This window comes from Erinaceus europaeus, chromosome 12 (assembly GCF_950295315.1).
Source record: "Erinaceus europaeus chromosome 12, mEriEur2.1, whole genome shotgun sequence".
Lineage (NCBI taxonomy): Eukaryota > Metazoa > Chordata > Mammalia > Eulipotyphla > Erinaceidae > Erinaceus > Erinaceus europaeus.
This window is the reverse complement of record NC_080173.1, coordinates 27,627,185-27,653,200: the sequence shown is the minus strand read 5'-3', so window position 1 is coordinate 27,653,200 and position 26,016 is coordinate 27,627,185. Positions and strand designations below refer to the sequence as shown.

Genomic DNA, 26,016 nt, shown 5'->3' with positions numbered 1-26,016 from the left:
TTTATTGTACATATCACCTGTTGGAATAGCTTGTTAAGATTATTATTATTATAAACCCTCAGGTTAAAATCAATAAGTAGTTTGTCCTTTCCTGCTGAAAGAGGAAGCATGTAGGCATAGCCATAGGCCTGGTAATTTGATGAAGAGGGGAAAAAATCAGGAAATTCAATGGTTCTTTTGGGCATCTCTTTATTACCTATTTGCCAACAATTACAGAGAGAAAGAGCCAAAGTTAACAGTGGAGTTTAGTTTGAGGTAGCTGCCTAATCATATCTCTCTTGGGCATTTGAATTCATTGGGGCATATGAAAATGGGGCAGGGGTGAGGGAATGGGAGAGAAAGAATCCCTGTTATTTTTGTACTTTTTAAAAAAAATCACATTTCATGGCCTTACCTACATTAGTCCTTTAGTCCTTCCTTTATTAGCTATGTACTAAAGCAGTCAAAGATGGGAAATGTGTGTGAGGGAGAACGGGTGGTGGCACACCTATTTAAGCTCACACCTTAACCATGCTCACAGACCCATATCAGACCCTTGGTCCCCACCTGGCGGGTTGAAGCTTCACCTACAGTAAAGCAGTACTGCAGGTGTCTCTCTTTTTGTCTCCCTCTTTATCTCTCCCTCCCCTTGCAACTTCTCTGTGTTCTATCAAATACAATGGAAGGGATTAAAAAGGAAGGAAGGGATGAAAAGAGGGAAAAGGTGTGGTTTTTGATTATAGCAAGGTGCTTATCCAGCAGATATATGCATGTTGCTAAGTAAGTTTGTATAAAGGTTATAAAGGCTGAATTATAGCTGATATTGGGAGCAGAAAGTAGCCACTGCCTCACAGTTTTATGGGGAAGGCAGAGCATGAGAGTGACTGACTGCTCATTGGTCAGGAAATATTTCACTTAGCAGGTACCACTTAATTTGAGTCTTGAAACATGTGTAGGCGTTTTCCACATAGAATTACATCTTAAGCTTCCCTGCTTCTGGTGTTCTGAATTGATACACTCACATCATAAATTGCTATTGTGGTTAATATTGTAATTAAGGCCCAATTATGTTTCTAGTATTAGTGGAATTGAGTCCATGCTCTTACTGCATTTCAAAATTTAAAGCAGTAATTAATATAGATCTATTATTATAGCATTATACTCATTTTAAAGATGACACTACTTTTTTTTTATACTTTGGATTTGAAATGCAGAATGTATTAGGGAAAAAAAAAGATGAGGAGCAATAAAATAAAGCAGAAATGCCTCAAACTATTGAGGCTAAAGACAGAGCAGGTACTTCTTTCTGAGCATCTAATAGCCACTGCTCTCTGTACTTCATTTTACTTCTCAGTAACTTAACTTTAAGAATACACTCGTGTTTGATTTTGCTTTCTGGCTGTAGAAAATTAACATGTAGGTGGAATTGTGTTACTGTTCTAGGGTGACCATAATAAAGTACCACAAACTAGACAGCTTAGTACAACAGAAATTTGCTGGTTCACGGTTCTGGAATCTAGAAGTTTGAGTCAGGGTGTCAACTGTGTTAGTTCCTGCTGAATACTGAGTGAGCATCTGTTCAGTCCTTCTCTCTTAGCTTTTGGAGAGATGCTGGCAATGCCTGGTATTCCTTGGCTTTCTGCCTGCATCTTCATATGATACTCTGCCTGTGAGGGTTTTTGTGTCTGTTAAATTTTTCCTTTCCATAGGGAAGTAGTAGTTTTGCATTAGGACCCATCTTAATAAGCTCATTTTAATGTGATCAACTACAAAGACCATTTTCCCAAGCAAGATCACTTTGTCAGGCACTAATGATAAGAACTTCAATATTCTATCTAGGGAACGTAGTTCAAACCATAAGATTTGCAGAAAGTCCCCAATTAAGAAAAGAACAGGATCTTGCAATCTTGACACAGACACTTTGTGCTAGAAATTTCTTTATTGTGTCACGTGCATTGAGAGCGTCTATCTACATCCTAAGGCACGTATTATATGCCACTATAAGTTCTGCTTGTGACAGTTGTGACACTCTCAGATGTCTGTGGACAATGCCAAATGGGGAGCAGCATTGCCATCCTAGATTGAATACCACTGATTCGAAAGGAAGGGATGAAATTTTGACTAAACTGCACTGGCATGGTGCTTCCTATGTTTTGTCCTGACAGCATGTTCATGTGGGGTATTTGCTGGTGGAGACAGAGAAAGACATGCCATCTTTGTTGAACTGAACTGAGACTCTCTGGTGTCCAGGGATTTGAGAAGGGCAACAGATAGAAAGTTCTAAGAGCCAAAGGACCTCATATAGGCTTTCCTAAATAGTTTGACTGTTTTTTCAAAGCAAGACAGCAATGCTGGAATAAACTGCAGCTAAGAATAAAGATCTTTCGTGGTCCGGGAGGTGGTGCAGTGACTAAGGCATTGGACTCTCAAGCATGAGGTCCTGAGTTCAATCCCCGGCAGCACACGTACCAGAGTGATATCTGGTTCTTTCTCTCTCTCTCTCCTATCTTTCTCATTAATAAATAAATAAAATCTTTTTTAAAAAAATCTTTCTACTAACTACTAGAGGTTATCCATGTGTCTAAGGGTGAAAAAAGCATATGATTCTTATGGCAGTACAGAAGCTGATGTTAAAGTTTTGGAGGGAGATATTTGCAGTTAAGATCAAGGTTTTAACATTCATTTCATCTCAGGGAAATGGGATGATTATCCTTGGTTATACTTGCAGGACACTTGTTAGTAGTTTGTATGGTGGGGGGCACACCCTCATATATGTAAAGCATGTGCTCCACCACTGCTCCATCCCCAACTTAAAGTTGTGAAGTTTTTACCCTGATCTGTATAGTAAGAAAGCTTTGCCATTCTCAACAGACATTAGAGCATTATCAGGAAAACGCTCACTTAGCACTTGCCCAAATCCATCTACCAGTTTATGCTGTTTTTGTTGCTCAAGAAGATGGAGAAATAGCCCAATTCCCTCTCTCTCTCTCTCTCTCTCTCTCTCTCTCTCTCTCTCACCATGTTTCTTTGTGAGTTTCTCTGCCAGACACTTCCAGGACACTGCTTCCTAAGGCATGTCAGAGTATCCACACCTCGTGTGCTGTCATGCCTCATGACAGTCAGTGCAGCTTCTCTTGGCTCTAACGATTAACATGGTTGTGTGCACTAGTAACAGCTCAAAAAGCTGGAAAATGAACTCAGAGCCTTACTGCAGGAAATGCCAACTAACAAAGATAGCTCTGCCAAAGCAGTACTGGGACAGGTTCATAGCTCTGAGAGCCACACTGTTGATGACCTGGAAGGTCCAGTAGAATGCTTTTGAAATAGGAAAAAAAATCCATCTGCTCTGCGGTTAATGTTCCAAAAAGGTAATGCCCAAGAACTCCAGATGGGTTCTAATGTGCTATTTAAGACTCAGAAAATTCAGAGAGCTTTATGTTCACCACCACCCTGTACTCCCAGGGTGAGGGGGCCGGGGAGAGCAGGGTATCTTCATGAAGTGAAAATAGATAATTATGTGGAGGAATCTGTGTGTAGGAATTATTGAGCCAGCATGTTAAAAATCCTGGAGATATAAGCACTTAAAGAAATAATGAAACCTAATATGCCAACCTTTAGACCAGGACATGAGGCTCTATTGAGATGGAAGACAATGCTCTGAATAAAAATATAACCCCTACCAATGACCCTTTTGAAGATACAATGCATGTACGAATGTGTTTCCCTTAGCATGCAAATCCCCACGGAGCTGGTCTTTGTGCAGTTTGGAAAGGAGATGGGAAATGGGGCTAGCCTCACCATGGTTCCTCTCTTAAACTATGCATCTTTATTGTGCAGGGTCTGATGCAACTGAATTCCTATCCTGTAGTTAAGCAAAAGGAAGAGAATTTATGTTGAGGTGGGGAGGAAATTTAACAATGCAGTAACATTTGGATATTCAGTTTAAATATGTCCTTTTATTCCATGGTCTGTTTTCTGAGTATCCAGATAATACCACCCATACAACCTGATGTCCTCTGTTTTTGCCCTGTGTTTATTTCTCCAGGAAATTTGTGCGCTGGTTTTGTGTGCAGGGGATCTACTGGGTGTGTCCTGACCTTTGCACTTGAGTGGTGAAAAAACCAGGAAGAGGCAGAGCATTGTGACAGAGCCCCAGAACCAATCTTGATGGGTAGAAGCAACTGCCAAATCAATGGTGTGCACCCTCTGGAGTTTAACCTGTGGGATAGGAGCGAGTTTAGGTTCCTGACTTTTCAGCAGTCATTGAAGCAATTCAATTTCCTTTCTAATTCTCCCTTGCCTAGTCTTTAAAATGAGGATAAAGCAATTCCTTTGTAAAGCACATGGCTTGGTGACTGTTTCATAAATGGAGCTCACAAAATGATAGATTGTGGTTTTTATACTAGGAATCTTTCACTCTGCCTCTTTGGTATCCCATCCATCTACCTACCTACTAGCAGTCAACTCACAAATAGCTCTAAAGGCTGCTACTGAAAACTGATACCACTCCTGCAAATCCCCATCATTTTATAAAAGAAATCAAGATCCAAGAACTTGCTGATTTTATAACTGTCAGCATGCAAGAATTTGGGCTGAGAGCTGGTATAGAAGAAAGCAGCAGAAGGTATCATGTTTATACAGACCATTGGTTAAGCACCAGGCACCAGGTGGGGCTTGTGCTTTTCATATGCAAAGCAACTAAGTTCAGACCTTGACACCGTATAGGAGAGCACCATGAAAGGTACCAGGGGAAGCTCCATGGAGTAGAGTGGTGCTGTGGTGTCTCTCCCTCTCTCCTGTCTTTCTCTCCATTGCTCCCATCTAGAATAGGAGTGAAGATGTTACCCTGGAAATTGGTCCCGGTGCTGCAAGAATAATTAATAATAATACCATTGGTTTTGAAAATGAAAGACCACTGTTTGCTTTCTGTTTTGAATTTTCATGCATTGTTTTTGTTCACTTAAATATTTACAAAACAAATTCTTCTCAGAAATGCGTCTAACAAATCTTCTAAATAGTGATAAGTTATGGAGTGAATATTAAAGTAATTGTTCCATCTCTAGCTCTGTATTTTCAGTTCTAAGGTAGCCACAATTCAGTTCTTATAGGTTGTTCTAGTTTTTTTTTTTCTGCTTGATTTTTGTTTTTTTGTCATTTCCTTTTTTCTGTGGAAAAGCTGATATTATTTTGTAATTAGCGTTCTATAATTTGCCTATCTAATTTGATAATATAGCAGTTTTATGTGTCAGGTACAGCTTTGATTTTTTTTTTTTTTTTTTTTTGCTTCTAGGTTTATCGCTGGGGCTCAGTGCCTGTATGCACTATGAATCTGCTGTTTCTGTAGGCCATTTTTTCTATCTTGCTGGATAGGACAGAGAGAAACAGAGAGGAAGAGAGAAAGATAGGCAACTGCAGAACTGCTTCATTGCTTGAGACACATCCCCCTGCAGGTGGGGACCAGGGCCTCGAACCTGGATCCATGTTCAGGTCCTTACACATAGTACTATGTGCACTTAACTGGGTGCGCTTCATTGGGTGCATTGCTGCCCAGCCCCCTTGATCATTCTTTTTAATGGTTGCATTTTATTCCATCCTATAGCTGCAGCCTAATTTGTGAGTTCATTCTTGTATTGATCAGCACTGAACTTGCCCATGATATTTTGCTATTGTAGATAATGCTGTTGAACTCTCTGGAATCTCCCTTATAACATCCACAATGATATTAGAATCCCAATTAAGGTAGCCAGTTTTAAGTTTCTTAATATTTTGGACTGAAATTTTGTGGACATGACTATGGTGACTCCATCTTAGATTTGGAAGTAATGAACCAGGCTTCTTTGGAGACCTCTGGATGTGTTCCCATTATGCATCATAGACTTAGGATAAGAAAAACAACTGTTGGAACACAATTACATTTACTGTACAGTGTCTCCGAATGTGTTTGAGATTTGGTTAATTGGGTCGAGGCATGAATGGAACCGATCGATAACATGACTATTGGCTGTCTCCAATAGACTCTTGGCTTCATGAAGCTATGATTTTAATATTTTGTTTTAACCCCCTGCCTTAAATTCTGTCATTATTCCAAATTATTAACAGTTCCCTGCAGAGATGTAGCTCTCAGAATCTCAAGATGTTCTCATTAATGGAGTTATTAACCCCCTCACAAACCAGCAAGACATTCTTTGGCCTGGACTCAAAGCCTGGAAAACATAGCTTGGCATTTGTTTAATGCTGAGGTTACAACTAGATTAACAATGGCTGGCTAATGGGTGTGCCAATGTTGTCTTGTTTGTTTTATTTTCCATCAAACCTCAGTGACTAAATTATAAAGTATTGTGAAAAGAATTTAAACGTAAGAACAGTTGAACAGATAACACTGTGCTGTACATGTGCTCACAGTCATATTCCTTCAAGTCTGCTTTTGTGTTTAGTTTTCTTCATAACAAAATATTGGGAAAAAGAGGAATATGAAACAGAACAGGAAAACAGCTGTTGAGGACTTGATCTAAAGCCATATAATCAATGAATTTAGTACCAAGAACTGTGACTGCTTTGGCTTTTGCAAGAAAAAAGAAGTTTAAAAAATTTTTTTAAATTATACCTTTTATTTATTTATTCCCTTTTGTTGCCCTTGTTGTTTTATGGTTGTAGTTATTGATGTTGTCATCGTTGTTGGATAGGACAGAGAGAAATGGAGAGAGGAGGGGAAGACAGAGAAGGGGTGAGAAAGATAGACACCTGCAGATCTGCTTCACCGCCTGTGAAGTGACTCCCCTGCAGGGGAGCTGGGGGCTCGAACCAGGATCCTTACACCGGTCCTGTGTTTTGTTTTACGTGCGCTTAATCCACTGCGCTACTGCCCAACTCCCAAAATAATTTTTTAAAAATATTTTTAAAATTTACTTATTCCCTTTTGTTGTCCTTGTTGCTTTTTTATTGTTGTAGTTATTGTTGTTGTTATTGATGTCATCGTTGTTGGATAGGACAAATAGAAATGGAGAGAGGAGGGGAAGACAGAGAAGGGGAGAGAAAGACACCTTTAGACCTGCTTCACCTCCTGTGAAGCAACTTCCCTGCAGATGGGAAGCTGGGGGCTGAAACCGGGATTCTTACACCAGTCCTTGCGCTTTGTACCACCTGAACTTAACCTGTTGTGCTACTGCCTGACTCCCCCCCACCCAAAAAAAAAAAGGCTTTACAAAATAATGATTTACTTTTTTAAATATTCCTGGGCATTGTGTCTACACAAATTAAGTGCTCCCGGTGGTCTGAAATTTTATTTAAGATAGAGAAAGGGTAACACCACAGCACCTGCCATGCTTTGTACTCCACCTGGGACCAGGGGCTGAAACTCAAGGTAAAGTTTATACTTTACCAGGTCAGCCATCTTCCAGGCACAGTAACTTTATTTATTTATTTATTTACTTTAAGTTTGTCTTTATTGCATGAAACTACAAATGAATAAAAAGATGACTAACAATTAGTGTGTGTTTTGCTCATATGGGGAATGTAGATAGCCAAAGAAAAGGAATTCACACATTTTTTTTTTTTAATCAGACTTCTTGAGAACTGTGGTGGTTATCAGAAGGAGGGGTGGGCATGGAAATGTGGTGGAGGGTGTGGTTTCTTCTTCTAGCGTTTGCCCTTCTTCCGTAGCCAGTCAGCAGCGTCAGGTTGAGCCTGATGTAAAGTTTCGAGACCTCCTTTGAATCTGGAGAGGTGGCAGTCGTTGACTATGTGGGTCATAGTCTGTCTGGAGCCGCAGGGGCAGTTCGGGTCGTCTCTGGCTGGTGTGGTGACTCAGACATTTGGATGGGTGTGAGCTTATCCCCTTGCCATCTTACAGCTTTGTAAACCATTGTTAAGCTATGAATTATAAAAATTACAAAAAGATATTTATTGGATTTACTTATAAAGTAGAGAAAATACAGAACAGCACTCTGTTATATGTGGTGCCAGAAATCTAACTTGGAACCACAGACCTGCAAGCTCTGTGCTGTTAATCAGCTGAGATGCTTTTCCAGCTGCTTTAGTAGCCATTTTAATATTGATCAAGAGGGTATATACTGATAATATCATAAGTTTTGTGGCATCCTCACTTTCCTGTGGAGTTTAATTCTGCCTAACATGAGACCTATATGACTATATTTGAACATTAAACATCATCATCTAAACTAACTTAGTTAATATCTTAACTTTGCACATTTGGAAATAGAAACACAGAATTATGAAGTGACCTGTCCATGATCTTTGTGGCAGGTGAGGCAAATACTGAACTTTACATTTTCTGATCCTGTTCCTGCTACATCGTCAAGTGTTTGCTCTGAATATAAGATTCTGAACTTCAAAATCAGACCCTAGAGAATTCATGAAAAAGAGGCTCATTGAGGGGAAAAAAATATATATTTTTTGAACATCAAAGTGGTCCAGGCAGCAGAGCTCTCTGGTCTCACCACAAAGGTCTTTAACCACTTCCTAAAAAGCTTCTCCAAAAAATTCCCCTTTCAGTTTACACTGAGTACATCAGCAAAGCTGGTGTTTTGCCCAGTTTTGGGCAACTGTGTTTTGCTCACTAATCTTCTGGTGTCTTTCTGACCAAAGATATGAAGATATGGCCTGGGGAAATTAGTGTTCTGTTTTCACTAAGTGTGCATACTATAATTTTCTGGCTAGGTAGGTGGGAAGCTATTAGCCTGAAAAACACATTTCAACAGAATGGTTATGCTAAATGAATGGTATAGACTATGTAGATGCAAAACAGTCGTTCAGTCCCTCTCTTCTCTCTCTCTCTCTCTCTCTCTCTCTCATAAGTCTAAGGTTGCTGTGTGCTTCACTACATGCAGAAAAAAGTCATGAAAAGTGAGTCATGTCAGTGTGGGATCGTAATCTGTGTGAGTTTGTGCTGTCACTTGGTGGGTAATGGATTAGTTTCTTTGGAGCACTTTGCTGATGAGGCTGGTCTTCCTGAGTTATGTCCCTTAATGGGTCTATTAACTTCATCACCTCCTTCTGTAGAAATCGTAGGGATTTTGGTTTTATTCTTTCTTCTATTTTTTCTTCTTTTCTTAATGTAAAGGAGTTTTTTTTTCTTCCCAGATGTATACTTATTTAGATCCAGCAAGTATTTTGAACAATTTTGAGAAAGCGTCACTTTTCTTGGCCCCAAACCAATCTGAGGACACTCCCCAGGGGGCTAAAAACAAAACAAAACACTGTATCATAATAATTTGTGTGATTCTTCCAAAAAACCTTTTCTTTTAAGCTCTGTATATCTTGTGCAACTATGTACACAGTGCAGATGCATTTTGTTTTTTGGCATCTTACCAATTAAATGTGTATTTTACATTTTGACTTTCTCTACTAACCTACCTTAAAGAGCTTTCAATGGCAGCACCTGTGATCTATTTCCTTTCTTCTCTCTGTAGATGATTTTGCCTTTTCTGCTATCTATACTGTTGTTAGTGTCTTCTTGATAACAGCAGTAGTGAGGAATATATGTGTATTTCCATTGTGTTTGTGCTCTGTGTGACAAAGCTTTTTGTTTCCTGAATAAAGAGGAAAATCATTACAAAAATAGATTAGCATTCCAGTTCATGTTGGCTAAACTCAAAATCAGAGCAAAAGTATCCATGTACTGGGCAAAAAAATTAGTAATCCCTATAAATCCAATGTCAGCAACAGTGTAGGATTTTTGTGTACTCTCAGACATTGTTGATATATAAAAGGTATGAACACTTTTCAGTAGACTCTATGAAATGTTCTTAGGGAGCAGGGGTAGATAGCATAATGGCTGTGCAAAGAGACTCTCATGCTTGCGGCTCCAAAGTCCCAGGTTCAGTTCCAGTACCACCATAAGCTACACAGTGCTCTGGTTTAAAAAAAAAAAAAAAAAAGGCTTCTGGAAAGGTTTTTGTGTTCCTAGAGCATGTTCATTTTTGGGTATCACTTCTTTCTTTTTTTTCTAGTTCTGGATTTAATTTTTTAAATTATAAAAATGAAACACTGACAAAACCATAGGATAAGAGGGGTATAAATAACTTCACACAATTCCCACCACCAGATCTTTGTATCCCATCCCCTCCCCTGATAGCTTTCTTATTCTTTAACCCTCTGAGAGTATGGACCCAGGGTCATTGTGGGATGCAGAAGGTGGAAGGTCTGGCTTCTGTAATTGCTTCCCCACTAAACATGGGCATTGACAGGTCAATCCATACTCCCAGCCTGCCTCTCTCTTTCCCTAGTGGGGCAGGGTTCTGAGGAATCAGAGCTCCAGGACACATTGGTGGGGTTATCTGTCCAGGGAAGTCTGATTGGCATCAGATAGCATTTATTTCTAACCTTTCTAGCTAGCAGAGACATTGGATAGTTTGAAGAAAGCCATAGACCATGTGGGATTATGGCTGAAAATATGTCTCGAAGAATTAATCAATGTGCAGTAATAGATGGAACCGTAAGAGTTCCTCTGATGAACAGTGATGGACACTGCCCAAGTGCATACACAGACAGCTTCTGGCAGTAATTTATGGGACATGCTGTCTCCTTGAAAGTGAAATTCCTGGCTCCATAAATTTGCTTTTGCCTGTGCACATCTACCTAAAGCTGTTGCTAGGAGGGAGACTTAATAATGAGAGAGGATCTAAATGGACCACATTGCCTGCAAATAAGAATTATAACTCCCATTCATTTATTCCACAATTCTTTAATGAGTGCTTATTAACTGTGTGCTTGGTCCAGGGGGCAGCACTAGCTGGTAGGAGAAGTCCCAGTTTGCTGTATCCAGAATAGTTCGTGGGAAAAGAATCCTCACCAGAATCAAACACCTGAGAGTCAGAAGTGTTTTTACTTTGGCAACTGGGACAAATGTAGTTTTCTGGACAAAAATAGCATAGCTTGTCTTTGTGTACCAATTTCTCATAGGTTTCTGACTGGGAGTGAAGGGGTAAAACCAACTCTATAACTGCACTAATTTAGTTCATCTTAATTGTGAATTCTTAATGTCACCATTGCCCTACAACCTATTCTATGGATGAAAATACAGTATGAAAAGTCAGAAAAGAACTGCAAAGGAGCATTGGGTGAGAAAGCAACAAATAAACTATATTTCAGGTTTCATGTATTTCAAAATGGTGGACATATTGCTGATTCCTAGTTGGTTCTGAATGATTTATAACCTTTTATTTGTGGTTGAGTGTTGCAGTCTATGTTGTCATGGAAATTCTATTGAATTTATAGGTCCATTTATCCAAAATGATTTCCCAGACTTCATTTCATGGTGAATCATGTGGCTGTTACTCTCAAGTACAAAGCAATTTCTTAAAAGTTTTATATTACAAAGAGCACAAACGCTGTGGTGGTTATTTTCGTGATTTTTGAAATACAAATAAGTTCCAGATGCACCACTAGACCCCTCCCCATCTACTGTGTCCAAGGCATTAATATCACGGCATTTCAGAACCAACCTATGCATAAGATAGCTATGCAAGGAAGGGGCAGTTGTTGTAAAAGAAAATTATTCCAGAAACTCCAAGAATAGGTCAAAGTGGCCCAGTAGTATCTGGTTTATGGGTTAGTGCAAAATTGCTCCCCTAGTCTGCTAACCCTGTTACAACCAATTTCTCCACCCTTGAAAGTTTAGTAGTAGAGGGGAAGAGAAAGAAAAAACAAAGGACTTTGCAATATACATTGACTAGGTGTTATATGGTGGTGGATATAGATCAAGCTTTCTGAACCTTAGCACTGTTGACATTTAGGCGCAGGGTGGTTTGTTGTTGGAAAATGGAGGGGCTGTCTCAGATATTGTAAGATGTTTGGCATCACCCCTGGCCTTTACCCTCTGGATGCCAAATGTACCTCCTCTAGTTGTAAAAAAAGTAGTTCAAAGGCAGGGTGATAACACACCTGGTTGAGCACATATATGTTAACAATGCTCAAGGACCCGAGTTCAAGCCCCTGGTCCCCACCTGTAGGGAATAAGCTTCACTAGTACTGAAGCAGGGCTGCAGGTCTCTCTCTCTCTCTCTCTCTCTCTCTCTCTCTCTCTCTCCCTCCCTCCCTCCCTCCCCCCTCCCCTGTCAATTTCTGGCTCTCTCTATCCAATAAGTAAATAAAGATAATAAAATTTTTTTTAAAGTGGTTCAAGACAGGGTCACAGTTCTTCCCTGGTCTATTTCCTTTCTTCTCTCCATAGATTATTTTTGAATCAGACAAAGAGGAAGTGGCACAGCTGTTAAGTAAGATTTCTTGTCATCATAACTGAATCCCAAGAAGCACTTCTAGCACCCTCAGAATCCCCCTTCCAGGTGTGTCCCCCACAGATAGCCAGTGTGTCTCCTCTTGTGAGTTTTGTACATCATTCCGGTGAAACAACACAGTGCAGCTATATTTAAAGGCTGTATCTGATTTATTTGGCTCATCATTGTGAGATTTGCCTATTTTCCTACTTTATGGATCATTTTATTATCATTTATTTATCATTGTGTGACTGTCACCTTCTGTTCTCTGTTCCACTGATGGAAACATTTGTGTAGATTCTAGTTCAGGACTCCTGCAAATAGCACTTTCACAGGTTTATTTGTATCTTTTTCTTTATTTTGCTATTTATTTATTTGTTTACCACCAGTGGTATCACTGGGCTCCCTGCCTGCCCAACAAACCCAGCATTCCTGTGACCATTTTACTTTCTTACTTTTTTCCTTTTTGATAATAGTAATAATGAACAAAATAGAGGAAAATGGGGAAGTAGAGACTTTATCGCTTGTGAAGCTCCCCACCCCCTACAGATGGGCACAGGGGCTGGAACACTAGTCCTTGTGCTTGCTGATGTGTACACTCAAGCAAGTGTGTCACTGCCTGGTTCTTGACCTTTAACTTTGAATGACATGTGAATCACTTTGGGTGTCTGCAGTGTACCAGACACTAGGTGGAAGTGCTATTCTTCAGTTACTTAATCCTCACCTTGACACAGTGACATAGTTCTTATTCTCAGTTTATTCATGGGGATTCATTGTCACTTTATTCATCTCAGTTTATTCATGGGGATGTCAAGATTCAGGATGACTAACTCAACGGGGTTGCATGTTACTAGACAGGAGAGTTATAACCTACGGCCCTCTCCCCTCAGTGTATCAGAGGATCTGACCACCAGATAGGCAGATGCTGATCAAACCTCATTTTCATTGAATCTTGTACTGAAGTATAAGAAATAACTCAGGGGAAGCGGGACTCCAGGACATATTGGTAGGGTCGTCAGTCCAGGGAAGTCTGGTCGGCATCATGCTAGCATCAGGAACCTGGTGGCTGAAAAGGGATATGGAGATTGGGTGGTGGGAATTGTGTGGAGTTGTACCCCCCCATTCTACAGTTTTGTTAATGTCTCCTTTCTTAAATAAATAAATAAATAAATAAATAAAAAGAAATAACTCAGGAGTTATGTACAGCAAATCCCTAGAAAATTCAGCTTTTTATAACTAAGAGCCTAAACTTTTTCCTGTAAAGGGAAAAGTGCAAAGACTAAATGACTTAACTGTTCAGATGCATCACCAGACCAGAAATTCCAAAAATAAACTAATAAATAGGCATAGCAGCATAAACAAGTTCCACACAGAGAACTTTAAAAGGGACCCTGAAAACATCCCAATGCCTGATTGTATGCAGGCCTCAGCCCTTGTGTGCACTTTCAGCTCTTCTCCTTCAAAAATTTGGATTCCTGCTGTAAATTGGTTGAAGATAATTCTATGTTAGAGAGCAAGTAAAAAAAAAAAAAGAAGTAAGGATTAGTGCACTCCATGATTAACAATATTGCATAAAGCAAATGTTTCAGAATATTTACTTAAATGCACCTTCTACAAAGATGCTGCAATTATTTGGAGCAGGTTTCTCTTCAAAATATCCACCCAGTGAAGCCCCACACAGGTTTCTCACAGTGCCTTGTGACATGGCTTGTTGGGATGTTATGTTCACTCAGGGAAACTATTTATTTATTTATTTATTTATTTATTTATTTATTTATTTATATTTCTTTATTTGTTTATAAAAAGGAAACACTGAAAGAACCATAGGATAAGAAGGGAATAACTCCACACAATTCCCACCACCAGAACTCTGTATCCCATCCCCTCCCTTGATAGCTTTGCTATTCTTTAACCCTCTGGGTGTATGGAACCAAGGTCATTGTGGGATGCAGAAGGTAGAAGGTCTGGCTTCTGTAATTGCTCCCCTGCTGAACATGGGTGTTGGTAGGTCGATTATCTCACATATTCTTTTTTCTTTTTTCCTCCAGGGTTATTGCTGGGCTCGGTGCCTGCACCATGAATCCACCACTCCTGGAGGCCATTTTTCCCACTCTTTTGTTGCCATTGTTGTTGTAGCCTCGTTGTAGTTATTATTATTGCCATTGTTGATGTTGTTCGTTGTTGGATAGGACAGAGAGAAATTGAGAGAGGAGGGGAAGACAGAGAGGGGGAGAGAAAGACAGACACCTGCAGACCTGTTTCACCACCTGTGAAGTGACTCTCCTGCAGGTGGGGAGCTGGGGGCTGGAACCGGGATCTTTACGATGGTCCTTGCGCTTTGCGCCACATGCGCTTAACCCACTGTGCCACCACCCGACCCCCTAGCTCACATATTCTTTCTGACCTTAAGAATGTAATACAGGGGAGTCGGGCGGTAGCGCAGCAGGTTAAGTGCACATGGTGTGAAGTGCAAAGACTGGCATAAGGATCCCCGTTTGAGCCCCTGACTCCCCACCTGTGGGGGGGGGATTACTTCACAGGCAGTGAAACAAGTCTGCAGGTGTCTATCTTTCCCTCCCCCTCTCTGTCTTCCCCTCCTCTCTCAATTTCTCTCTGTCCTATCCAACAACAATGACAACAATAATACAAGGGTAACAACAAGGGCAACAAAATGGGAAAAATGGCTTCCAGGAGAGTGGATTTGTAGTGCAGGCATGGAGCACCAGAGATAACCCTGGAGGCAAAATAAAAAGAATGTAATTCACATACAAAATAGTCAAAATGAGAGCTTTGGTTTGTTCTTGCTTTACCAAAGCTTGGTCATAGTAAAATTTTATTACAAGGAATCCCATGAAGTAGCTATTACCTCTCTTTGACAGAAGGAGACAGACAACCTGTTTCCCAGTATCTTTGGGTCTATCAGGAAGATCTGAATCTATACTCCCAAGTTCTTGATCTTTATTTGTAGTATCTCTCAGTTGTGCTGCCTGCCAGCTTCATGAACTTTTGTTCTGTAAGTCACTTCTTCTTCTAGCGTTTGCCCTTCTTCCGTAGCCAGTTAACAGTGTCAGGTTGAGCCTCATGTAAAGTTTCGAGACCTCCTTTGAATCTGGAGAGGTGGCAGTCGGTGACTATGTGGGTCATAGTCTGTCTGTAGCCGCAGGGGCAGTTCGGATCCTCTCTGGCTCCCCAGCGGTGGAACATAGCGGCGCACCGGCCATGGCCTGTTCGATAGCGATTGAGGAGGGCCCAATCATAACGTGCTAGGTCAAAGCTGGGTTGACGCTTGCAGGGGTCTGTGATGTCACTAAAAACTGTTGTAACAGGTTTAAAGCCTATTAAAAAGAGCTGAATGGAAGGGGCCAGACAGTAGAGCACCAGGTTAAGCACACATGGTATGCAGTGCAAGGATTTGCATAAGGATCCCAGTTTGAGCCTCTGGCTCCCCATCTGCAGGGAGGGGTCACTTCACAAGCAGTTAGGCAGGTTTGCAGGTATCTGTCTTTCTCTCCCTCTCTCTGTCTTCCCCTCTTCTCTCAGTTTCTCTCTGTCCTATCCAAAAACAACAACAACAGTGGAAAAAAGACGACCACCAGAAGCAGTGGATTTGTAGTGCAGCCACTGAGCCCCAGCGATAACACTGGAGGCCAAAAGAAAAAAAAAAAGATGAATGAAAGTGATAATGATAGGGTTCAGATCTTAAGGCATCTCAACTATTAACTAGGTTGCAGAATGATCTTACAATGTGATAGGAAAACCATAGCGTGTGTGTGTGTGTGTGTGTGTGTAAGGGCTTCAGTAGGACTAGTGTATGTATACACATGCATGCAGAAAGAGCAATTGAGATTTTAAGAAGTAGTTCACTTAGTTGTGGGAGCAGGTAGGTCTGAAGTTTATAGAACAAGCTGACAGCTCTGCAAGAGTCAATATTGCAAAAACACAGGAAGAATTTTATTTTGAGTTACAGTCTAGGGACAGAATTTCTTCCTGAGGGAGATCTCAGACTTTTAGCTTATTGGATGATGCGAACTACTTTATGGACAATAATCTCCTTAATTCAGTATCTACTGGTTTAAATACTAATCATACACACACACCCCACATGCAATATCTACACAGCAATATCTATTAGCAGCATCTGACCAAATGCCACAGCTAAACTGACACTTGATTCAGAAAATTAGTCAGCAGAAGAATAAAATTATAACAATGATCCTGTATAGAAGTCGGTGATTTTGAATAGCCAAAGTGTGGAAGCAGCCTAAATACCCATCAACAGATGAAAGAAGATATGGGATATATATTCATGGAATTTTACTCTGAGGCCAAAAAAAGATGATATCATGTCCTTTGGGACAAAGTGGATGGAGGTGATTATGCTTAGCGAAATAAGTAAAGAGATGAAAAACAAATACCAGGTGGTTTACTCATGTGTGGAATCTAGAGATCTGATTTACATGAACTTGTCACGAAAAAAGAAAATTCAAGCAAAACAGAAGTAATCAAATTGTAAGACTTGAGAGAACTATGGTGGTAAGGTTTGTTTGTGGGGATATGGAACTTTGGTGGTGGCTGTTGTGTGGAACTATATACATTGTAATCTTACAGTCTTGTAACATGCTATTAATAATAAATAGATAAATATGTCAGTGATTTGAAGGAACCAAGTGGTGGTACAACTAGAAGAGCATATATATTATCATGTGCAAGGACCTGTGGTCGACCTGCCAGGGAGGACACTTGACAATTGGTGAAGCGATGCTGCATTTGTCTGTTTCCCTCTCTGTCCCCACCTTCCCTCAGAAGTTCTCTGTCTCTAATAAATAAACAGATACGTATTTTAAGTTAGTGATTTGAATGATGGAAGAGCTCCGTGATATAACACAGAACTTGGTTGCTTGAATCTTGAGTGTGATCCCTGGCACCATAGATGCTGGAGCAATGTCCTAGTTTCCTCTCATGAGTTGCTATTTTTTCTGTTTCATTAAGTATGCAAGTAAGTAAGTAAATCTTTAAACATTAAAAGTGAGAATCAAAACTGTTCATGGAGCCAGGCAGTGATGTACGTGGTTAAGTGCACACACCACAGTGCACAGGGACTTGGATTCAAGCCCCTGATCCACGCCTGCAGGGAGAAAGCTTCACGAGTGGTAAAAACAGGGCTGCGGGTGTCTGTCTCTTCTTCCCCTCTCTTCTCAATTTCTCTCTGTCTCTATCCAATAATAAGTAAAAATTAAAAAAAAAAAACTGTTCATAAATGCAGCACCAAGTGCCTACATCATAGTTCTGAATTCAGAGTATTTGGGTTAAATATTTAACATGGTGGGTGTGTTTCTTTTTTTCTCCATAATCTGAATGAATAGGTTTTTATTTTTTGGGGGGTTAGAATTATTTGAGTAGAAAATGATTTTAATTTCTTGTGGTATAAAGAGAAAATAATAGGATCTGAGTTTAGCAGAACCGTCCCAGGGGCTACTTGGCCAATTCTATAGTGACTGTGACATGTATTTACAGCTTCCCCCAGCAATTTGCATGTATTTATTCTTTTAGTATCTGAAATCTCCTCGCTACTTGTTTTGTTATTTATTCTTTGAAGTAACAGGAATCTCAGAGTGCTTATGACTTTGTCATTTGGTTGTATTCATTTCTAAGCACATAGAACACCAATGATGTTTTTTTGTTGTTGTTGTTGCTTGTTATTTGTTTTGTTTTGTTTTCAGATACAAATGGAAGTATTCCCAGTGAATAACAGTATTCTGGACAAGTCCTTGAACTAGGGAGATCCACTTCCTTATTACATGGATCTTTCTTACTAATGGCAATGGTGGACTTGAAAATGTAGGGGGATGTGTGTGTGTGTGTGTACCTGGCTTACTAACAGGTACCAAAGTGCTATATAATCTAAAAATATAATTCAATTAAGAACTTATTCTAACAAAATTCAGCTGTAGCACCATGCTATGTGACGTAACCAACAAATAACAAATGGAACCAATGGTTCATTAACTGTTTGGATACTGTACTTGGATATTTTTATTCTTAGACAACACTTTTTTTTTATCTAACACCACATTTTCAACTGACTTACCACAGGTTAATGTTAAGCATGATCAGAAACTCTTTTGGGAGTTGGGAGATAGTTCATTTAATAGCATGTACAACTTATCATGTGCAAGGACACAAGTTCAAGCCCCCAACCACCACATAGGATCACCTACACAGGGGAAGCTTCACTAGTAATGGAGCAGTGTTGTGATGTCTATGCTTCTCTGTCTCAGTCTTTCCTCCATCCCTGTTTCTCACTTTTCTATGAAAAGAAAGAATGAGAGAGGGCAGGAAGAAGGAAGCCTGTTTGGAGTGGTGAAAACTGTGCAGCCAAGGAGCCCCAGAGATAACTCTGCTGGCAGTAAATTAATTAATAAAATGTTCTTTATCTTTTCCATTCTTTTATCTTCTGTCTCTAGTGTGATTTTTTAATTCTGCCATTGGCTTTTTAGTTATGATCTTTATCGCATCTTGTTTGCATCTCATCTCCATCTGTTCTATTCCTCTGTTCTTCAATTCTACAAAAGAGGCCTACAGTACCCTAGAAACTTCTAGTGAATTTTTCAGTAGACTATCCTCTGAAGCACTACATGTTGTTTCTTGCTTAATTCATTATGATTTCTTTTCTTAGTAAGAGAGAGGGTGTTTGTGTTGGAGGGATTGCATATAGAAGACATAGACTTATTTATTTTTGAGAGGAAATTAAGAGCAGGTTTTCTGAATCACTGTAGAAAGTACCGTTGGAATTTTTATTCTTGTGATGTGGTCATTTTTTCCTGCCTCTCCTGGTACAGAGCTGTGAAGATTGACTTCAGCACACAAATTAGTGTTAGAAACTCTGCCTTCACAAAAATGCTTCCTCTTGACTATTGACTGCATAATTTTAGTATTTGTTTCATACTTTCCTTACTTGACCAAGAACTGTTTATTGTTTCAACCTCTCTGTGATGCATTTACCAACTATTCAACTTTTGACATTCAATAAAAAAGCTAAACTTTGATGCTTGTGATAGCTCTTTGTCTTCTTAAGTATAAACTGTGCCTCCATCTATTTAGCATAGTGCCTTACTCTTAGACTGTAAGCCAAAATGTGCACCTAATGGAAGAAATCACAGTGATTAAGACCTTGAACTCTAGGATAGAAAAGATTAGGTTTCGGGGCCAGACAGTGGAAAACCAGCTTAAGCACACACATTACAGTGTGCAATTACCCAGATTCAAGTCTCTGGCCCCCACTTGCAGGGTGAAAGCTTCACAAGTGGTCAAACAGGCCTTTTAGGTCTCTCTCTGTCTTTTTCTCTTTCTCTCAATTTCTCTCTGTCTCTATCCAATTAAAAAAAAAGTTGGTTTCTATCCAGAGTCCACCCTCTTTACTTTAGAACCTTATCAGTTTTGGTTTCTGTACCTGTAAAGTGAGGATATTTGGTTTATTCTCACCACAGTGCTAAACATTTCCACTCACTGCCATGTTTGAGAAAATGGTAACATAAGTGAAAATATAGGACTCTTTAGTTTCCAGATTTGCTGCTTTGTATTTATTCATCTTAACATGGATAGTGATATAAATTGGAAAGCAGTGAAATACATACTTTGAAAATCAAATTACAGCTACAGTCATTTTAAGTGCAAGGGGGAAATGGTAAAAAGCAGGAAGCTAGATCAGCACTTTGATGTGACTGTGCATTTTGTATTATTATTATTACTATTTTATCATCTTATTGGGGTTAATGGTCTACAGTATAGTTTTTGACACATGGGTACAATTTCTCATCTCCCCATGATAATTGGCTGCAAAACACTCTCCAAATTAAGTCCATTTACACTATCCTGCACTAGAAGCTCAAAGTTGCCCCTCCTTCCAGTCCCCTCCTTACCTTTCCCCCAGAGTCCTTTGCTTTGGTTCAGTACACCAAATCCAGTCCAGGTTTTTTCTTTGTGTTTTCTCTTTTTTGTACTGGTGATTTACAACAGAGCGCTGACCTTATTAGCTTTATGCTTATAGTACTCACTGCATCTCTTTTCTCCCCATATCTGGAAGATATTGCTGTGTACTCATTTTCCATATCTGTATTTTAGCACATGCTTCCTGGTCACTGTTAGGATTTTTTGTTTGTTTGTTTTTCTGCCTGTAAAATTGTTTTCAAGGGCTAACCTGGAAGGGTGCCTGCTTTGTCATGCATGCTATACTGGTTCAAGACCAGCCTCAGCCATAATGGGAGAGGTTCAGAGCAATGGTGTCTCTCCCAGTCTCCTTCTCTCACTTTCTATCTGAAAAAGTCAGCACAAGTGGTAAAGCCCTAGACATGACCAAAAAGAAGTTCTGAGCCCCCAGTCCCCACCTGCAGGAGGAAAGCTTTGCAAGTGGTGAAGCAATGTTGTAGGTGTCTCTCTGTCTCTCCCTCTCTATCACCCCCATTCCCTCTAGATTTCTGGCTATCTCTATCCAATAAATAAAATAAAGAATAAAAAATTAAAGAAATTCTATTTTCCAAGCATTGGCTTATATTATAATATATCCCATGTTTTCACCTTACTCTGGAGATTTTTAGATCAGTTTTTAGAGAAATATTGAAAATGCTTAACTCTCTTAGCCATTCTGTGAGTTAGTATTGGGTGACCTACCCAGGCCTGTGATTTTTGCCCATGAATTTGAAAGATTTTAAAAAAATTATCTCTTAATTATCCCTGGGAATACACAGTATACCAGAGGCTTTTCCTAGAGCTGCATGTAATTTGTTCCTATGGTGGGTGAGACAGGTATCTCCTGGATGTCTGTGTACTGGAAGGACACCCATGTCTTTTTTTTTTTTTTTTAATGTATTTATTTATAAAATGGAACCACTGACAAGACCATAGGATAAGCAGTACAATTCCCACCACGAGCACTCCATATCCCACCCCCTCCCCTGTTATTTATTTTCTATACTTTAACCCTCTGGCAGTATGGACCCAGGGTCATTATGGGGTGCAGAAGGTGGTAGGTCTGGATTCTGTAATTGCTTCCCTGCTGAACATTGGTGTTTGAAGGTCGATCCATATGTTCAGCCTGTCTCTCTCTTTATCAAGTGGGGCAGGGCTCTGGGGAAGCGGACCTCTAAGACACATAGGTGGGGTCATCAGGTAGAAGTCTGGTTGCCATCATAGTAGTATCTGGAAGCTGGTGGCTGAAAAGAGAGTTAACATATAAAGCCATACAAATTGTTGATTAATCATGAACCTAAATGCTGGAATATTTCAGATGAAGATTTGGGATCTCCGTTTTGGAAATAGCTAGTAGGTCTGTTTTAGTTATATTCCAAAGGGCCCAAGACTTTATTAGTTTTTGCCTGAGCCTGACATCTGATATGCAGGTGGGCCCAGGTTATTGTCTGGGGAGATGATGTCATGACTGAAAAAAGGGCTAGAAAGCTGGATCAGGGAGGAAAGTAGCTCCCAAATATGGGAAAGGTGTATAAGTATTATTGACTGTAAACCCCATTGATTTGATCTGGGGCCCATATCAGCATAGGAGCCTATGTAATCTCTGCATCCCTGTAGGTCCAAACTTGCATTCTGTGGTCATGAATAGGAACATTCTAAGTTGTACCAATTTCAGGACCCATCTTCTTCAGGTGGTAGATAGAGTATGTTATCCAGCATCCCTTCGGAGGATGGAACATTCTCTACCATTGTTGATCCACATTGAGGGCAAGGTCCTGTGGGGGCCCCTAAAGGGGCCCATTATGTTTTTCCTGATGGAGACAACCAGTGACAGTGGAGAGAAGGATTTATTTGAGGTCTAGGCCTATCATGTCTATATGGGAATCTCAAGACTCCCTAACTAGGGCCCCTGATGATGGAGTGTCCTGATAGTGACTAAAAGACTCTAGGTTTTATCCACAGTACCACTTGCTAGGCCACCCTCTATTGTTTCTTATTACCCAAATTAATCTCACCTTTTTGAAGCACTGTTTCCTCATTTATGACTTAGTATAATAATTTCTGTCTTATCTTCATGGGAGTGGCTAGATGGGTTATGTGAAATAATGTTTGTGATGACTTGTTGTAAACTATAAAGCATTAGTCTTTTCACTATCATTATTTTTCTTTCTGAGATCACTAAAATATTCCTTTTGGGCCCTTTCTTAAAATGACTGAGAGGCACTTTCAATTTTCCCCTTAGAAGAGGCATTGTTTATAAAACTGTATAATTTTGTGTAGACAGAATTTCACATACTTAGTTTTCTACATCAGGGTTTTTCAAAACTTCATTAGCATTTTTTGTACTATAGGTTTATCAATGGGGCTTGATGTCTACAAGATGACTCCTCCACTCCCAACAGCCACTTTTTTTTTGCCTGCTTAGCTGTCTTCCTTCCTTCCTTCCTTCCTTCCTTCCTTCCTTCCTTTTTCCTTCCTTCCTTCCTTCCTTTTTCCTTCCTCCTTCCTTCCCTCCCTCCCTTTCTTTCTATTTTTTTCTTTCTTCCTTCCTGGATTGGACAGAGAGAAATTGAGAGGGGAGGAGGAAAGATATATCTTCCTCCTGCAGGTGGAGACCAGGATTCCAACCCCAGGTCCTCATGTATGGCAAATTGGTGCACTTTATTGAACATTTTGTTTCTTAATACAGAACTTCTCTCTGACAAGAGTTCTAAGTAATAAGAGCATGATGGAGTAAATGAGGGTGAGTGAAGGCATGGCAGCTGAGTAAGTTGATGTGTTTCAGTGATGCAAGTGTGAAGGGGGTAAAATGATGACATCTGGGATTTCTCTTAAATATGTTAGCAAAGAAAATTATAGCTAAATCAGTACACCCGGCAAAATCTTTATCAATGGAGAATCTGCGCCATTACAGTAGTCTACTTTAGCATAGATTTCAAAACTGCCCTAAGAATTTTTAAATGTTCTTTTACAGATGCAGATTTTCTTCTACAATCCTGACGACTTTGACAGCTTTCAAAGTGCTATTACTGAAAACAGAGTTATCGCAGCCATGGCCATCTTTTTTCAAGTAAGTTAATAGTGGCTCAAGCCTTTCAACCAGAGTTCTTTCAGGACTTTTTTGAATTTGCCAAATTGTTCCATGTTTAATGAATGCATCTGTTTTCTAGTTCACACCTGTCTAAATGAAAGATATTTCATATTGTCTAATGTGTGATTTAAAATGTAAATAAGTATGTTTAGAAACATAATGAAAATTTTTGCATGAATTATTCTGATTTTATTGCTACTTGACTGGTGCACAGATTGAAGAACACATTTATCATTGAAGTTACTTCACTGCTGAACCATTTTGAGCAGGTTCCTTCAGCATATTAAGAGGCTGATGTAAAAGGGGGAAAAAGGTGGTTTTCTTTGGAGCAACTTTAAATTTTGACATTACTTACGAGTAGATTAATAAATAGCATCAGTCAGTTCTCTATGGAAACCTCATTTCTTTTACCCCTGAAGTCCCTATGGTAAATAAAGTTTCTACCTAGACCTTTTCCAAGTTTTTGCATTTATGAGCTCCCATCCTTTCTCTTTTAATGTGTGTGTGCTAATGAGTGCTCTTGGCCTGATTCTGTACCTAGAAGCCATACCTTGAATCCATCTATAGATAATACTGTCCAGAATTTTTAGTTAAATGAAATAGCAGATGATCTTGAGTCTTTACTAAATTTTCCTCCAAGAGAAGACTTCCATGTTTTTTTTTTTTTACAATAAAAAGTAATCTGAGTAATAATTAAATGACCTGTCTTCTTAAAATATTCCCAGAGACCATATACAAGTGTCCCTTCTGTCAGTGAGATATTGTTGAAAAATGAGGTCTTTCTAATAGCTAAAAGGAAGAGCCCAGATAGCAGAACCTTCTGCCACATGACTCTTTCATCTCTGCCTTTTAGGGGGAAGCATTTTTTCCTTGAGATGTGAATATTCTTGTTTAGCATATGTTCATGTCACTGGCCTTTTTTAGTGGGTTACACATGATGGGCAGTTCTCTCCACTAATTTGTGACTTTTTAATCTTATTTAACTGAGAGAGAGAAAGAGATTGAGAGAAATAGAAAGAGAGACTAGAGCTACCAGGGGTTAAACCATGGACTTTAGAGCCTCAGGCATGAAAATCTTTTGCATAAACGCTGTCTATCGCCCCTGCCTCATTGGTGCTCCCTTCCTTCCTTCCTTCCTTCCTTCCTTCCTTCCTTCCTTCCTTCCTTCCTTCCTTCTTTCCTTCCTTCTTACCTTCTTTCCTTTCTCTCTCTATTGATTTAGTAATGATCAACAAGAGGGGTAAAATTCCATACAATTCTCACCACCAGATTTCACTATCCCATCCCCTCCATCACCTCTGGGAGTATGGACCCAGGATCATTATGGGGTGCAGAAGGTGGAAGGTTGTTCTGTAATTGTTACTCTGCTGGACATGGGCTTTGGCAGGTCGATTCATACTCCCAGACTGTTTCTGTCTTTCCTTAGTGGGGCAGGGCTCTGGAGAGGTGGGGTTCCAGGACACATTGGTGAGGTCATCACCCCAGGAAAGTCACATTGTCATCATGGTAGCATCTGTGGCTTGGTGACTGAAAAGCATTGAGATATAAAGCAGAACAAATTGTTTAATAATCGGGCACCTAAAGGTAAAAATATAGCAGATGTGACTTGGGGTCTCCATTTTGGAAAAGTAAGGAAGTCTATTTTAGGTATATTCCAAGGGGCCTGACCGCTAACATTGCAGGCGGGCTAAAGTATTGTCTGGGGAGGTGTCAGAGTTGACAAAGAGAGTAGCACCTAAATATAGGAAAAGTATATAAACACCATCAACTGTAAACCCCATCGATCTGATCTGGGGCCTCTATTCAGCACAGGAGACTGTGTAACCCCTGTATCCCTGTAGGTCTGAGCTCATATTCTGTGGTCATAGCTAGGAACATTCTAAGCTGCACTCATTACAGGACAAATCTTCTTCTCGTGGCAGAGTATATTGACCCAGTCTCCATTTGGAGAGGGGAGCAGTCCCTACCATTGTTGTTCCACATTGAGGGCAAGGTCCTGGAGAGGCCCACAAGCGAATCCACGATGCTGTTCATGATGCTGTTCCTGATGGAGATGATCAGTGATGGTGGAGAGAAGAATCTGTTAGAGGTCTAGGCCTATCATATCTATGTGGGATCCCCAGAATTCCCTGACTAGAGCCCCAGATGATGGGATGGCCTGGTAATGACCAAGAGAGCCATCATTGAAATATGCCAGTCTCTTGCCCTTTTCCAGCTTTTGTATTCCTTACTTTACCTGAAAAGGTTAGCCTTAGAGTGACTGAGGGAAGTGAGATAGGAAGTAGGTGAGGAGAATATCTAGGTCTAAGTAGAAACTATTTGATTAAGTAATCATATGTACTTCTTTTTTTAAAAAAATATTTATTCCCTTTTGTTGCCCTTATTTTATTGTTGTGGTTATTATTGTTGCCGTTGTTGTTGGATAAGACAGAGAGAAATGGAAGAGGAGGGGAAGACAGAGAGGGGGAGAGAAAGACAGACACCTGCAGACCTGCTTCACCGCCTGTGAAGCAAACCCCCTGCAGGTGGGGAGCCGGGAGCTCAAACCGGGATCCTTTCGCTGGTTCTTGGCGCTTTGCGCCACCTGCGCTTAACCTGCTGTGCTACCTACCGCCCGACTCCCTCATAGATGCTTCTTAACGTCTCTAGCTTTTGTTGGATAAATGATCAAATGAGAGCATCAAAATTTTCCTTAAGTGAAAAGCTGTAAAGTTTTATAGTGCATCAAGTTGTCAGAAACATTAAAAG

At 40.0% G+C, this 26,016-nt stretch overlaps 1 protein-coding gene across 2 annotated transcripts in view; it reads left to right on the top strand.

Moving 5' to 3' along the window:
- PTPRG (protein tyrosine phosphatase receptor type G) overlaps positions 1-26,016 on the top strand; it is an 869,661-nt gene that overhangs the window by 592,454 nt on the left and 251,191 nt on the right. For both annotated transcript variants that reach the window (XM_007529163.3, XM_007529164.3), the window contains exon 5: positions 23,152-23,247. In XM_007529163.3, the coding sequence (XP_007529225.1) occupies positions 23,152-23,247 (96 nt within the window). The remainder of the gene's footprint in view (positions 1-23,151; positions 23,248-26,016) is intronic.